General features: G+C 38.4%; 1 protein-coding gene across 2 annotated transcripts in view; it reads left to right on the top strand.

The window, feature by feature from the left end:
• Positions 1-16,824, top strand: part of FRMD5 (FERM domain containing 5) — a 291,969-nt gene extending 275,145 nt beyond the window's left edge. For both annotated transcript variants that reach the window (XM_053718464.1, XM_053718463.1), the window contains one exon: positions 7,787-16,824. In XM_053718464.1, coding sequence (XP_053574439.1) covers positions 7,787-8,334 — 548 coding nt within the window. In that variant the 3' untranslated portion in view covers positions 8,335-16,824. The remainder of the gene's footprint in view (positions 1-7,786) is intronic.
• Positions 16,825-17,102: the final 278 nt, after the last annotated feature.

The raw sequence follows: 17,102 nt of genomic DNA, 5'->3' as shown, positions 1-17,102 counted from the left end.
GGACTCTGTGTTCTCAAACTTGGGGTTTTCCACCTAGCTGTATTACACACTTTTCATAGTCAAATACCTTGGTATTCTATGGCCGGACACTGGGAGGACTTTGCCTCTTCCGTTGCATTCCGTGCTTGCAGGATATTGGGGAGACATCTGTTCTGTCTCTGTGCCCGGTCTTATCCCGGGTTTCGCTTGGTATAGGCGTGGCCTCCTTTCCCTGTTTGGGTCCCTTTGGGTCTCTGTGAGCTGGGCTCACTCGTGGAGGTGTTCCCTTTTTGTATTAGGGGACCTTTCGGTTTCCTTGGTTCTCCTTTTCCTTGTCCCCTTGGGGGTTTTGGCTGGTGTCTCCTTCCTTTGTGGAGATGAGCGGTGGGGGACCGTGTGTTGGGCGACTGTGTCTCCTGAAGGACTGTTGGCTCAGTCGAGTCCATTTGCGGTCTCTAGTTTGGCTTCTGGACTAACTGCGAGTCAGTGTTACTGGGGCTTTTCCTCTTAAAATGTTCTCAGCTTCGGATGAAGTGGGTTTTTTTTTTTTTTTTTATTGGGTAGAGGTTCAGGCCTGGTGTCCTCAGTATGGGACGCTTATTGTACCCTCCCGTCTTGGCATTCAGTGTCCTATATAGCTTGGGTATTGTGTTCCCAAAAGTAATGAATGAAGCTGTGGACTCTTTCCATTTAAGAAGAAAAACATAAATTATGCTTACCTGATAATTTCCTTTTCTTCTGATGGAAAGAGTCCACGGCTCCCCACCCGTAATTTTATGTGGGGCGTCCTTATTTCTTCTGGCACCTTTCACCCTGATATTTCTTCTACTGTTCCTTGTTCCTCGGCAGAATGACATGGGGATGTGGGGAGTGGGAGGAGTATTTAAGCCTTTGGCTGGGGTGTCTTTACCTCCTCCTAGTGGCCAGGTTCTTATTTCCCAAAAGTAATGAATGCAGCTGTGGACTCTTTCCATCAGAAGAAAAGGAAATTATCAGGTAAGCATAATTTATGTTATTACAAGCATTAGATCCCCCCCCCCCAAACACCCACACACACACTAAAGTTTACTGAAGTAAACAAAAGGAAAATATATCCTATAGACCTATGCCCCCAAATTACTATTTCCGATGTCATATAAATTTCTCAACCATATTTCCTTTCCCCCCTATATGTTCTCATATAACACTACCATTCCTTGTATTTTTTTTTTTTTATTTTTTTTTTAATTTTTATTTAAGGTTAGATATAAGGCATACATACAATACAGAATAATGTAACATGTTAGCATTATTGGAATACAGACAGCATGTGACATAACATTATAATTGACAATATGCATTCCTAAATAAAAGAGAAAAAGAAAAGAACATGATAAGCAATTATTATGCCTAGTACTCTAATCACCTCCAAAATGAACAATGAGGCCACTCTTGGACCTCCGCACTAAATAAAACAAGATAGTGGAGGTTGATACCAACAAAGGAGACCACTTTTGAGTCTCTAATGAAAAACACACCTTATTTTCTGTTTTTACTGTAACACCTAACAATTGCTACACTCAAAGATGTTAGATAACTTTGAAACTAATTAGCTGAAACATCACTCAGGGCATAGCTGAAGTTATAATTGATAACTGTAGGAGGAATACTACTAGACAAGAAAGGGCTATGTATGAAAGTTCATAACACAGTACATATTAATACATGCTTAATATACTATGCATTTGCATCAAACAATCACTATGAATAGTAAGTAATTAAAACTGCTTCTGTCCCTGACGTACCCTACTTATCTTAGACAATCATGGTTGCATTACTGCCATATAATATGCACTAAGTTACAGCAATATGAGAGTAAGGTCGGTCAGTCTGCTATATGGGGAGAAGATTACTATGTAGCTTATTAGCAACTACAAAACCATATGAGATTACAATTATTGGGGGACTCATGTGGCGTAGTAAGATCAAAGCATTATAAATGCCCACTATATAATGATAATGTCATAAGAATGTCTGCCATAATGGGTGAAATCCACTGAGGACAAAAGAGTAACAAACGCTATAGAGGTGAATTTTGCAGACTGACAATCCCCATTTTATATTCAGCATCTGCCGTTAAGGGTAATAGACAGATACCCAAAGGAGCATGTAATATTATATTAACCCCTTTTACATTCCTAAAACATGTGTGTGCAACCAAACAAAAAATCATAAGGAATATGCAAAGGTTTACAAGTCCAGCCCAAAGTCCAGGAGAAGTAGGGAGTCCGTCAGAAGAGAAGGGGCCAGCTGTGGTAGTTTACCCTTATGACCAAGTTATTAGTAGCATGAAAAGTGTCTTACCGGTAAACATATGGGCAACTCCCTAGAGAAGTACCAATAAACCCGCAGCAAGCCAGCAAAAGCAATTAGCTCAGGGAGTATGGGGAGAGTAAGAACTGTGGAAGTTTTAATGGGTGAGGTCTCCCGGTATGTGCACCAGCCATTCTGGGTACAGTGTCAGCAACATAAATAAAGACAGATGTCCACTGAAAAATTGAACTTAAGTTGCAGATCTGTGCCCTTACTGTGTATGACTTTTCACGTATAACAGTGTTTGTACAGGATGTAAGCTACCTGCGTTAACCGCAACAGAGGTTCCAAGTGAAGAGATGCAGCATTCCAAAGAGAGGGGCAGGCACACCCCCCCCAGGATCCCAGCAGGGCATCGGTGGGATCCGCATCCATAACAGCTGCGACCGGTACAGACCTGCCAGTCTACGGCAGGGTTGAGAAGTAGGGCAGCAGTCTCCAGAAAATAAGCCAGTCGCTGTTCCTAGTAACTTAGTGTTGCTGCCGACGCCGCTCTCAATAGCGTGAGAGTGAGGATCTGCAGAGTTAGTGGCATTCATGATCGCTAGTTGGAAGCTGACGTATCTCCCCCACGGTCTTGCAGGAGTCGGGACCTTCTCTCCTACTGTGAAGCGCTTGGAGTCCTGCTGAGTGTGAACGTCTGAGGGTTGTTCCCCTTTACCTGATGGTAAGTTAGTGGAAAGGCCTTTGCTGTTACGACCCGCCAAGGCTGTAGCAGCTGCAGGAGTGGCATAAAGGATTGTCTCCGTCTCAGTTTCTGCAATTGGATTTAAAATTGGGTAGCTTAATTTTAATGATGGCCCTTGCCCTTGCGGTAAGCGGTTTGGAGGTAAACTAGCAGTTGTCACCTCAGTATCACTATGCTTTGTCGCAATAATAGATATGGCGCATGGGGCCTCGAGGGTGACAGCATGAATAGATTCACCAAGGCTTTCATCAATTAGGGTAAGATGATATAGTAATAACTTCTCCAGCTCTTGAAGGATCTGCATCTCCGCGTGTGCTATGTCTGGTGAATAGAAGTTAGCAGTGTCAAAACAAAAAAACAGCGTATAAGCTGCTCATACCCGTTCAGAGATTTACGGGGGGGGGTGTTGAGGACTGCTCCTTATGAGAGTTGCCACAGGCCTCAACGCTCCGGATCGGCAATCTGGTGCAAATTTCAGCTCAATCTGGTGTCTATAGATTCAGTACACTCTGTGAAGTTCAGAGACCTTAGTTAAAAATACAGATGGCTTCATAAACTGCTGATAGTTGGCAAATTATCTGCATTTCTCACGCAGCTACCGATATTGCTTCCATTCAAGGTGCTGCCCAGAGACACGCCCCCATTCCTTGTATTTGATCAAGCTATGTATTACACAACACTAATATTCCCAAATACTTATATATTCTCATCGTAAACAGCCCTAGAGTGACTATTGAATACAAAGGGAAATAGTCAAGACAAATAAAAGTGAGGTTATTAAGTCTAGGATTTTGTCATGCTTCCTAAAAAATGTCACATTACTATGTTAAATCCTACCTACCATGTAACCTTACCTTTTTGTGCTGTTATGTATGCTTTAAGAGGAATAGCCAAACATAAAAAATGAAAGAGGATAAAAACTGATTCTATAGGTTCATTATTTATATATAGCTGAACTTATGTTTATGAGTCATATCTTACCTCTATTCTATAAGGTACAAGATGTATATTGTAGAATGTATTTTACCATTGTGTTGACTAAGCTCAAAATACTGTACCATTACTATATTGTACCATTGCTTCTGTTGGAATATTATATTACCTCAATAAAAATAAATATAAAAAAAAATAAAAAAATATTATCTTTTGTTGAAAAAGCAGGAAGGTACATTACATTTTTTCTTTCATGATTCAGATAGAGCATACAATTTTAAACAACCTTCCAATTTACTTCTGTTATCAAATTTTCTTCGTTTTCTTGTTATCCTTTGTTGAAAAGCTGGGATGTAAGCTCATGAGTGTGCACGTGTCCACAACATTATATGGCAGCAGTTTTGCAACAATGTTATACATTAGCAGGAGCACTAGATGGCAGCACTATTTCCTGTCATCTAGTGCTTCAGGCATGTGCACGCTACCTACCTAGGTATACCTTCAACAAATAATAACATGAGAACAAAACAAATTTGGTAATATAAGTAAATTGTAAACTTTTTAAAAAATTGTATTCTCTATCTAAATAATGCAGGAAAAATTTTGGGTTTACTGTCCCTTTAAGGAGCTTGCACATGTCTGCAGCACTATATTGCAGCAGTTTTGCAACAATGTTATACATTAGCAAGAGCACTAGGTGGCAGCACTATTTCCTGTCATTTAGTGCCTCACAAATGTGCACACTACCTATCTAGATATCTCTTCAACAAAGAATAACATGAGAACAAAACAAATTTGATAATAGAAGTAAATTGGATTTTTTTTTTTTTATTATATTCTCTATTTGTATAATGAGAGAAAAATGTTGGGTTTCATGTCCCTTTAAGTAGAAGACATTATGTTGCATGTCAGGGAAAAGAGTCATTGTTACCCGGACTATGTATGTGGAGTTATTTGTATGGGAGGTACCCCATATGTAAAGTACATATGTTTTAGGGAGATAAATTTAAAAGAAAATATTTTTCTTCAGACACCATCTTCGCACATCCTCCTGACGTACAAGGCAAAGAATGACTGGGGATTTATGAAAAGTGGGAGTGATACTTAAAGGGACACTAAACCCAAACATTTTATTTCATGATTCAGGTAGAGAATACAATTTTAAGCAATATTCCAATTTACTTCTATTATCTAATTTGCTTCATTCTTTAGTTATCCTTTGTTGAAGAACTAGCAATGCATATGGGTGAGCCAATCAGCAGCTACTGAGCCTATCTATATATGCTTTTCAGCATAAGATATCAAGAGAATGAAGCAAAATAGATAATAGAAGTAAATTAGAAAGTTGTTTAAAATTACATGCTCTTTCTAAATCATAAAAGAAAAAATGTGGGTTTTATGATCCTTTAACAGCTTTTCTGGGGTGTTCTTTGCCTCCTCCTGGTGGCCATGAGTTGAATTCCCACTAGTAATTAGAATGGATTTGTGGACTCTTCATGCCATAAAATATTTTTTTCTTTCTTACAAGAGAGCACTTTAAAAAGTCCCTTTTGGTAGTTCTCCTTATCAGCCAATGTCCATAGAAATTAGGTTGTGTCTAAACATCCATTTCTTTTGTAAGGTTGTGAGAGTCCACAAGATTCAACTCCTGGCCACTAGGAGGAGGCAGAGATTCCCAAAAATTCCAAGATTATTCTATCCCTCCAACCTCACTGATTAACCAGTCTAAGCTTTGCCTCCCAGGAGGAAGGTGAAGAATTGAGCTACTCCAGATTCTTTGTTGTGAGGGAATCTCAGACCGATTTGAGGCCCATTTTCCCTCAGCGAGCTGCTACTGAAACACAGAGATTGGAATATGGGGTAGTGACACTATTACTCCCGGTGAAGGAGTTAGTCACAAGCCTGTCACAGGTTTCGTGCGGACCGGTCCTTTAGCCTCCCCACCTGTTGGGTCGTTGATGTACTCCTTATAGTGATCCTCTGCTGTGACATACACAGCACTGGATGGGCTATCTACTAGAAGCAGTACAATTTAATATGATTCATTGCTATCAATACTGTTTATTAGGAGCCACTTGTTACAACATGAATACATAAATTAGGCATTTAATAATGATATACTTAAATAAGGGCACGACAAGTGAAATGTTGCTCTTGCCTTTCCCCCCTTTTTCTTTTCTAGTTCATTCATACAGGCAACTCTTAAAAAAGATTTCTCTTGTTGGAAATCAGTTCAGGATTCCTATTTCTATGGTTTAAACCACTAGCACAGAATACCTCATTTACAACTATCGCAGGGTAGTGATGTTTTTTTCTTGTTTCAGGAGAGTTATAAATACATTTTGTTTGTTGTTATATTTGTACATTGTTTTATCGCTTTTAAAATATATGATGTGGCCTTAAACTTCAGGTGGTCCTCTGACTACTTCAAACTCTTTATTTGCAACTTTCATTTCTTGGGTTCTATGCTTAGGGTCCAAAAGTGGCCCATTCTGATTTGTTTATATATAATATCCTCATAATAATATATTATTGTACAAGGCCTAAGAGTAGGCTATTTCATGATGTCATGTAATTATGGGGGAAAATATGCTTCTATTTAATATTTACTTGATTATTATGTTTAACAATATTATGTTGTTCTACTTTCTTTATTGCTGTTAATGCAATATGTTCATATCTATGTAATAGTGGATATACGTTTTTTGCATTCAAATTTCAATATCTGGACCTCAATAAAAAAAAGCCCCAAATCACAGCACAAATTAAAGCTCAGAAAACAGGACAGAATGATATATATATATATATTACTGCAGCTCTGGCTGATAGAATCTGCCAGGCCTCCTTAAAGGCACAGAACACTTAACCAGGCAGACACTGAACAACTAATCACAAAAATCACAGTGCACACTATTAATATAAAAAAACAGATATTACAAAATGTTTTTTGTGGGAAGGTATTTAAAAGAATATATAAGTCTGTGTATGAGCTTGTGTGTAAGGCAGTACTTCCCATGTGTGTCGAGCTATATGAGACAGCTGGCACAGTGTCCTGTATCAGTCTGAGCTCAGCAGTAAATATATTCATTCCAAAAATAGCTACAGAGCCAGAAGCTTCACCTTGTATGTGGTAGCAGGAAAGGGTCTCTTGTTTTGTTACAGAAAGTCTGCAGAAAGACAGAGGGGTGCGGAAAGTGAGGAGGGAGAAGAAGTGTAGAGAAAAAGAAAAGTGTAGAGAAGGTGAAGGAAATTGTAAGGACAACAGGATTGTCAAGTGTCAGATAATAGACAATATATAGTGCAAGCTAGGGAGTTTTACAATTAGAACAGAAGTAAGGGAATTGAGATAAACTTTGCTATTCTGTCATCATGGTGAAGTGTCTAATCCGCATAAGAACAAAGGTTAATGTTCACCTAAGGATGATCAACCATTGCTATCGTGATGTGAAAGTCCGTGTGCTTAATCTGGGGCCCCGTCTTCTGGGCAGAGCATTGGGAGCGCTCCCCCTATTCCCTGCTCTAACAGGAGGGGTTCCTGCATCAGTGGGGACCAGTGTTGAGGCTAGAGTATCGTGTAATAAACCGAGAGTGCAGCCTGAACCTGTTCGCTACCTGGAAGGTGTGTATATTAGACTCTATGGGCTAGGGAATGTGAAGTGCTTGTGATGTATGTATGTGAACCAGTGTTTGTGTGTATAAAAATATATATCAGATGTGAATACTACATGTCTCCAAATAGGTGGCTGTGAAGGTAACTCTCTACACCTAGGGTCACTCTGTTTGATTATTTCCACCTGTGTAATTCTCAACACTTTTCTGTTCCTCCTTTTCTAGGCTTGGAATCTCTACGTGACAGTGCCCACTCCACACCTTTGAGATACTCTGACCATGTTGATGCTTTATCTCCAAGAGCTTCTCAGGAGACCATTATCAGTGATGAAGCCTACACTCCATGCTGTAGCATTCTTCCCACTCCTGTGTTTGAGCCCCACTTGGAGTTGTCACTGGGAGCACATGTGAATGGAACACCATGCAGTGCCCAGGATGAGCAAAGTGATCTGTCTGCCTCTAGCATATCTGAAATGGAGAACCCTCCTCCTGCGCTCCCTGGGCCAGAAGGAACCATTCTGGAAGAATCACAACCGGAACACGTGAATACATTTTTGCAAAGTGTCCTCAGATTGCTTGCAGTCACATTCTGCCTTCTCTTAGCATTGCTTCTGCTGTTCGTTGTACTGGCAGAATCTGAGTTGGAGTTGGCATTTTTGAGGGACATCCGTCTTACTCCAGAATTCCAGCAGTTTCACTATCAATACTTTTGTCCCTTGCGGAGATGGTTATCTTGCAAACTACACCCTCTTCTCCGTCTTATGGACTCCTGAGCCATACAGGGTATACAAAGTGACCCTCTTTGACCTTGAGAAGTGACGTCTTCCAGTGTCTTCTCCCCACTGCTCTACTGATTTGCAATCCCTTAGTGGCTGACAGGTTAACAGAAAAAAAATGCATCTGCAGAAGCTTATCTACATACATTGGAAATTAATGGAAAGCAGAAACAGCAGGTGTTGAAGGAGCCTCTGATAAATTACATTATCTGCATGGGGGATCAGATCTGTTCTGGGGTCACAGCAAGCTCTGTAATTTTGCTCGTATCTCTACCCTGTGTGATCTCCAAACCCCTAGGCTTGTTCAGCTCCAGGTAGATTATAGAAAAGGTTTCTCCTCTTTCAGTTTTGATAGATGGCTAAGAAAAAGAGGTAACTGGGCACCTATAGACTTCTACACTGCTGTAGTTGTGTTCACCTAAAGCAGATGCTGCTCCTCCTAATGTTTTCATTTACATACCTCATTTTTCTCATTTATTGTTAGAGGTGCTCTTTTGCTAATCATTTACAAATTACGTTCACTTTCAAAGGAAGCCTTATATCAGAGTTCATTTTTGTTTACAAAAATAGTGATTGCAATATTTTCATGGAGCTGAAGCAGCACAGGGGTGGAATTACCACATGTATGAGTGAACGTGTGTCTAAGGGGTGTTGTATGAAGAAGACATTTCACTTTCACAGTGATCCAAAGACAGATCATGTTCAATTGGTTATATACAAATATATTTATATATATTTTTATGTAGACAATTGAGGCATGCATGTTCTTTACATGTGTATTCTAGTATTTGGTTAATTGTTTATGTACCCTTTTTTTTCTTGTAGAAAAAAGTTGTCCTTTAAGTTTATAACATGGAATGGGCGCAAGGTGTATGCTTTAATAATGCTAGGGTAAGTTCAATGCTAGAGATAGTATTTCTTTTAATATCTACATTTGCGTTTATGTATGGGTACTAGAAGTGATGTGCTAAGAAGTGAGTTGTAATGGCTCTGAGTTTTGTATTACATTGGTGAGATTCAAGAGATATATATCTGTTCTTGGGGTATTAGCAGAGAAAGAGGGAAGGGAGAGAGGTACAGTTTCCAGTAGCCTTCGTATTAGGCAGTGAGAGGCAGGAGCCCTGTCTGATGCATATTTAGGAATATAATATTCATCAGACATATATGTATATTAGATGGGATGAAGATATGTATCCTACTGGGTATTAGATGGTATAAAGATATGTATCCTGCTGGGTATTAGATGGTATAAAGATATGTATCCTGCTGGGTATTAGATGGTATAAAGATATGTATCCTGCTGGGTATTAGATGGTATAAAGATATGTATCCTGCTGGGTATTAGATGGTATAAAGATATGTATCCTGCTGGGTATTAGATGGTATAAAGATATGTATCCTGCCGGGTATTAGATGGTATAAAGATATGTATCCTGCTGGGTATTAGATGGTATAAATATATGTATCCTGCTAGGTATTAGATGGTATAAAGATATGTATCCTGCTGGGTATTAGATGGTATAAAGATATGTATCCTGCTGGGTATTAGATGGTATAAATATATGTATCCTGCTAGGTATTAGATGGTATAAAGATATGTATCCTGCTGGGTATTAGATGGTATAAAGATATGTATCCTGCTGGGTATTAGATGGTATAAATATATGTATCCTGCTAGGTATTAGATGGTATAAAGATATGTAGCCTGCTGTGTATTACTAGGATTAAAGATGTTTCCTGATGCCTGGGTATTGCATGGGATGAACGCATGCGCCATTACATGGGTAAGTATGTACCCTGACTTCTGCGTGTTACATGAGATGGACATATGTGCCCTAAGGTCTATGTATTGCATGAGATGAATGCATGTGCTCTGAGCTCTGTGCATAACATGAGAAAGTATGTGCTGTGATTTCTGTTTATTACATGAGACGATTGTACTGTATGTGCCCTGATGTCTGTGTACTGCATGAATAGAACGTATGTGCCCTGAGGTTTGTGCATTACATGAGAAGAGATTATGTGATCTGTTTATTGAATGAGAAGAAAGCAGTGGTCATGATACAATAAAGGTATATCCCATGGTCTTTTTGTATTAGATACAATAAAGGTATGGGCCCTGTTGTTTGTGGATTATATATGCTATGTTCCCTGATGTCTGTGTGTTATTATATTAGAGGTAAGAGTGAGATTTATGTTTCTCATGTGCAGGTGTTATGCACCGGTGTGTTGGGGAGAGGTGCGTCTTGTCTTGAGGGTGTGAAAGTAAATTGTCTCTGATGTTGTCCCCTGGCTGTTTGCTGTTATTTTGTGCTCTTTAGCTGCAGGCCTTGCTTTGGCCTCTTACATCTACGATGGACCTTTTGCCCATTTAATTTGGGAATATTTTTGCCTCCAAACATATTACCTTACTTTTGTATTGCAGAGACTGTTTTAAGGTTATATTTTAAGAAAATAGTATTATTTTGTTATTAATAATACATTTAGTTTTTTTAATTGCTTATTAGAGCCTTTGTTTGTGTACATGTGTTATGTAAATAAATGAAAAAATCATAGTATAGTTAAAAATACTGCCATAGTTCAACATTGTGGAATTTCTAAACATGCCCAAAATTACAAAATCAAGAATGCACTTGGCTGAGAATAATAAACATTTTGTTTACTGACAAACTGAGAATAACTTGGTGTAATCTACATGTTGGTGAATTTATGTATTTATGTGTTTAGTCTAATTTCTAGATTTTAAAATAACTTATTAAGATGAGCAATGAAATTAAAGGGATACTCTAGTGTAAAAAAAAAGCATTATTTTTAAAACAAAACATTATTTTACGAAGCATTTAGCTCCCAGCAAAGGGGTTAAAAACGCAATCAAAGTCACTGTCCTGCAACACCCCATACAGATTCAGATTACGATGTGATCCTTAATTGGACCATACATACAAACCATTGCTTCTGATTAACTTACTGGTCATATCTTTATTAATAGCCGCAAAAGCTTAACAGGTATGTGACTTTGATTATATGTTAAAGCCCTTTGCAGGGGGTTAAAGACAGTAATATAAAATGCTCTAATAAAATATGGCATTTTTTTTACACTTGTTTGTTCTCATAATCTATTGTCTGTTATACGTATTAATACATTGACAAAATAGACAAGGGCATGTACTGGAATCTCATATTTGGCCATAAAAGGTGAACACTGTTCTCGGAGAATGCTGGACATAGAATGATAAGTGACAGGAGTCTCCTTGGTGACAGTTACTGAGCTTACATAAAGCTTCCCTTTGTGCCTTTAGGCTAAAAGTGTTCACATGCTGCATATAGTTGTGAGCAAGGTTGTTTAACGCTGGCTCAGAGTGTGCCATATATAGCAGCAATCCTGTCTATGTCTTGCAGGAGGTGTTGCTAAAAACATCACAAGCCATTTTTTTCATACTGACAGCTCAGATTTTACATGAGTTACTGAAATGGTATTTTCTGAACAATGTGTATGTTTGATGTGGGTCCCTTTTAATACGGAGATACTGAAGTGATCCTGCTATCCACGTGCTGTGGGTAAGGCTGGTCTATATTCAGACTATGCAATATCTGGGGGTTAAAACTGATTTGCCTTTATTTTGTGCACATATTGTGCAGCATATTTTAAAACTGCTTGGAGGAAGAATATTTAGTGTGTATTGCTCCCTTTAACAAGACACATAAAAAAGGCAGAGATATTCCCTGCATAATGATATAAGGAAATAGACACAGGGGGAAAAAAGACACATAAATGGAAGGAGCCATTATTTAGCCAAACCCTTCCAACGTATAATGTATGTTGTGGAATTAGGGTGGGGTTTAAGTCCTTGGTTGTCAATGCACCAAAAGGGACAAAGTAAATTGTTATTTTAAGTTAATTACCTGAAATATACAGCTTCATGAATAGCAAAGATACCATGAGCAAATCAGACACTTGTGAGTTTAAATTTATCTTCTCTTTCTGATTAATGACAGGCACAGCTGCTGCTATAACAAGGGCTCATATTATGGCCAGAATACAATAATAAAAAGCTTAAAGGGATATAGTATTAACATATGCTACAGTGTGCAGGACTAATGCACACAAATACAGGATTTGCTTTGCTTTTAAATCTGAGCTAGGCACTGCTACATGGCCAGTGCTTATCTTGGAGCATATGCAGAAGCTGATTGGTGCATACACTGTGCAAATGACAGGTCTGTGAGATTCTCTTTGCTTGGACATGAACACAGGGAGATGATTATAATGTATTCATGTATTGTAATGCATTTATATTGCCAAGTTGCTGAAAACTGTATGGCAAGTCTGTAATGTCCCTTTAAGAAAAGTACATTGGACACAACAGAGATAAAAAGAAATCATAGGGACATGAAACTCCAAATGTTACTTTCATGATTAAAGGGACATGAAACCCAAAAAATTTATTTCATGATTCAGATAGAGAATACAATTTTAAACAACTTTCCAGTTTACTTCTATTGTTTAATTTGCTCCTTCTCTTGTTATCCTATGTTGAAAGATTTATCTAGGTAAGCACAGAAGCAGCAAAGAACCTAGGTTCTCATTGCTGATTGGTGGCTGCATATATACACACCCATGTGTTTAGTTAGAAACCAGTAGTGCATTGCTGCTCCTTCAACAAATGATACAACGAGAATTAAACAAATGAGTTGTTTAAAATTGTATCCTCTGTCTGAATCATATAATAAAATGTTTGGGTTTTATGTCTCCTTAAGACAGAGCTGAATTTAAAAATCAGTTTACTTTTAATATCAATTTGATTTGTTTTCATGGTATTCTTTGTTGAAGAGATATTTAGATAGGTAGTGTGCATGCTTCTGGAGTAGTACATGACAGAAAACACTGATGTCACCTACTGTTCTTACAAATGTATAACAGTTATACAATTCCTGCCATATTCCAGTTACACTTTCCTACTTGCTTTTCAACAAAGGATACAAAGAGAATGAAGTACATTTTATAAAAAAAAAAAGTAAATTGAAAAGTTTTTTATTTTACACAGTCTGAATCATGAAATTGATTTGGGGGTTTATGTCCCTTTAAATAACACCACAAAATATATGTCTTTAGAGTGAAGCTGCTAGGTTTGGCATATTAACCAGGAGCTGCAGAATTTTACACTATGTCCGTTAATGAAACACAACAGCAAAAGGATCTTGCAGGACTGTGTACAAATTAGCTGGATTCATAAATGTGTCCAATTGTCTGACTCAACCACTGACCTCAAGTACCCCTAACAGACCAGGTTTTCATTATAGCTGAACTAGAGCACAGGTGAAATAATCAGCTGATCAGTAACCACGGTTACTAACCTGCTGTCACCCATCAGCTGATGACTTTACCTGTGCTCTAGTGCAGCTATAATTAAAACCTGGCTTGTTAGGGGTACTCAAAGACCACAGTTGAGAAACACTGCCCCACAGGACTGCAAACTTACATTATATAAAGTGAATGAAAGATACAAACTTAAAGGGATAGAAAAGTCAAAATTGAAATGTGCATGGCTACATTTCAATTTTAAATTGAGATTGAATTTGTGTCATACAAGCTACTGCTGAATCTCTGAGGTGTGGTGTTTGAATGCTGGTGCATGAGGCACTCACATCATACGTGCATATGCCGCTGAAAAACAGCAATAACTTTTACTCAAAACATTTTTGCTAAAGGAAGTAAATTGCAAAAATGTTTCTATTATACACTGAAATGCACCTATGAACATTTTAATTGTGACCCTTCTATGTCTTTAAATAATTCTTTAGCACAATATACAGCATTGTAGAAGTGTCACATGCCTACATTTACACACACATTCAAATTGTTTACTTGAAATCCTTTCAGTAAGGACTGGAGCAGACCTCAGCTTCATCTGGAACCAGTAAGTGACACTGCTTAGAAGGGTAGTGGAGTTGGGATCAGGGGTGACATATAGCCCAGCAAAAATGCTGTTATGTACCTTAATTGTTCAAACAAAAAGATTGTATCATCTAGTTAGTGAAGGGCCGCATAAATATTGTGGCACGGCCCCTCAGTAGTCCATAGGATGGAAAATGATAAGCTATTCCCTAAATAGATGGTGCTATTTACTTTTACATAGTTATCATCTACCCATTGCTACTTTAAAATACATAGATATGTCCTGCTCAACATAGATAAAAAAAATTACAAGTTAATTAAAATTGTTTAACCCCCCCACCCCAAATTGAAAATGGTAGTGTTCTGAGACCAACAAAAGCCTTTAGCTGATTTTCATGGGAAAATGTGAGACCCATGTCTTGTAAGGAGTGTCTAATTCAAGTCCCCCTGGGGTCACAAACAGTTCCAGATTTGAGGATCTCTCCGCTTCAACACCAAGGAGTCAATCAGATTCACTCAGATACATTTTTAAAGGGACATTTACTTCTATTATCAAAATAACTTTATTCCCTTGGTATCTATTGTTAAACAGTATACCTAAGTATGCTTAGGAGCATGCATGTTTCCTGAGCAATACATGGCAACAGTCTTTGAAACAATAGTTGTAACAATGTTATACATTGTTGCAAACACTGCTGCCCCCTAGTGTGTTGTTAAACAAATTTTTACAGACAGGGACAGATATTACACTGGCCTGAAAGGCAATAAAGCTAACCACTGCTATTTTGCTCTAGATAAAAATAAAGTTACAGTCTGCTGCCTACTCCTCAAATACATTATTATTACGTAACCTAAAGGGATATGGACGTGTTGCATTATCTATAATGCATATGTTCCAGTCCTTGCATTTACAGCTTTTGCATAAAATACAATTATATTACCCATCTATATCTTTGTGGGGTTTTTTCTAAAAAAGGAGGGTGCATCACCTAAGCCCATATGTGGTGCAGAACTATGCTCCCAATCCTGCTCCCAGTTATAGGGAAGACTGAAGCACTGCTACTTATATGCAAAAAAAGCCTCAGTTAATGGCTGTATTCCCCTCACAATGCCAAGCATTCTGAGCATGGACAGAAGAGTTAGGGCTAGATTTATCAAGCCCCTACGGCTGCAAGTTCTCACAAGAACTTGCTCGCCGTGAGTTATCAAGCAGCGGTCACCAGACCGCTGCTTCCCTAAGCTCTTCGCCACCTCTAAGGTGGCGAAATTCAATCTCCTTGGTCAAGTCCGACCAAGGAGATTGACAGCTCCTGCCCGTGCGTGATTGGCTGTGCACGGCAGGGGGCGGGATTGCACGCGAGCGCAAAATTGCGCTCGTGTGCAATGTTAATTACCTGCGGGTAATTTCGCCCCGCCACAGGCGAGCTGAGGCATACTGGGGCGCGTACACGTGCCCCTGTACGCCTCAGCTGTGATAAATCTAGCCCTTAGTCTTGCATATGACAATGAGAACTACAAGTAGCATACTTGATAAGGAACATACATTTCTGCAGTCTTGTACTGATTTAGCATCAGCTAAATGTAAAGACTTAAGGGATATGTTAACATTTACTGCAATTGTTTTTAAAAGGCCAAACATTTTTTAATTATTTTTTTAGGAGAAGCCAATCAGGACTTGTTAGTAAGTACACAAGGCTTGTCACTGTCATTTTTTTCATCAAACCTACATGGTTTAGAAAAGTTTTGTCCTCTCACTTCTGCTGAGGCCAGTTTGGGATAAATACATAGCAGGATTTGTAATTCCAGTTCTCAGAATTGGAAAACCCAAATTTTATATTATAATCGCAAAGTGCTTAATTTCACTTTAATGCACAGGGGCAAGGGTACTACCATCTTTGATTGACTTTATTGTTCTGACCTCCTTTTCTGAAAGAAAAAACTGTTAGAAAAGGCTGAAAAAAGTAATTATAGAATATATTTATAACGTGTCTATAAGTTTACCATTTTGAATTTTTGGCTCTGGTTTAAAAAACAAACAAACGTGACACTAAATTGCCATTTCAGAGATTCCACTACTTTCTTCAGAAAAGTGTGATGCAGGTGGAGAGCAGGATTACGGCAGATAGCAATACTCTTGTTTAGAAGGGTTCGTTTATTGATGTTCATCCTGTGTATAAAATCCTATGCAGTTTCCTTTCTAGAATTTAAACTAGAAATGTGTCATTCATTCTGGTGCTGAGTTGCTTTGTGACTGTATCAATCATTAGAAAAGCTGCCTTATAGGGCAAATGTCATGGCTGTTTTGGCATAGATAAGTTATGTTATGTGTTACCTTAAAATTGCCTGTTTCCTGTTTTGCGCACACATGCTGCGGTCACGCATGAGCCAGTAGACCGCATGATGTATCTGCTGAGGAAACAAATTGCAACTGTGAATCTTTTATGTCTCATACAGAAAAGACGTTAAAATTACATGTTCTTGTGCCAAGTCGTTTCCCACAATTACCCGCCTAGGAATGTGGAAAAATGACATGCATAGTAGTCCTTAATTGGGACAATATTTTTAAATAAGAATAAAGACATATCATAATATCTGGTGTCTCCGTAATTTTGTTTGCTCATCATTATCCATGTTATTATTAAAAATATACTCAAGGGAGAATAAAACAAGACACACTCAACTAGAACCTGAAACGTATGGAACAAGTATTACAGAAACTTCTCCCACATACACTGGAAGACCATAAGGGAAGGGTGGGGGAAATGGATCCTATACCAATAGCTAAATAAACAACTGACACACTATGCAAGAAAAGAAATAAGTCGTGGGACCTGATTCTCTAAAGCTCTCTGGTCTTGTCAGTACTGTA

This window comes from Bombina bombina, chromosome 6 (assembly GCF_027579735.1).
Source record: "Bombina bombina isolate aBomBom1 chromosome 6, aBomBom1.pri, whole genome shotgun sequence".
NCBI lineage: Eukaryota > Metazoa > Chordata > Amphibia > Anura > Bombinatoridae > Bombina > Bombina bombina.
This window is presented reverse-complemented; position numbering and strand designations above follow the sequence as displayed.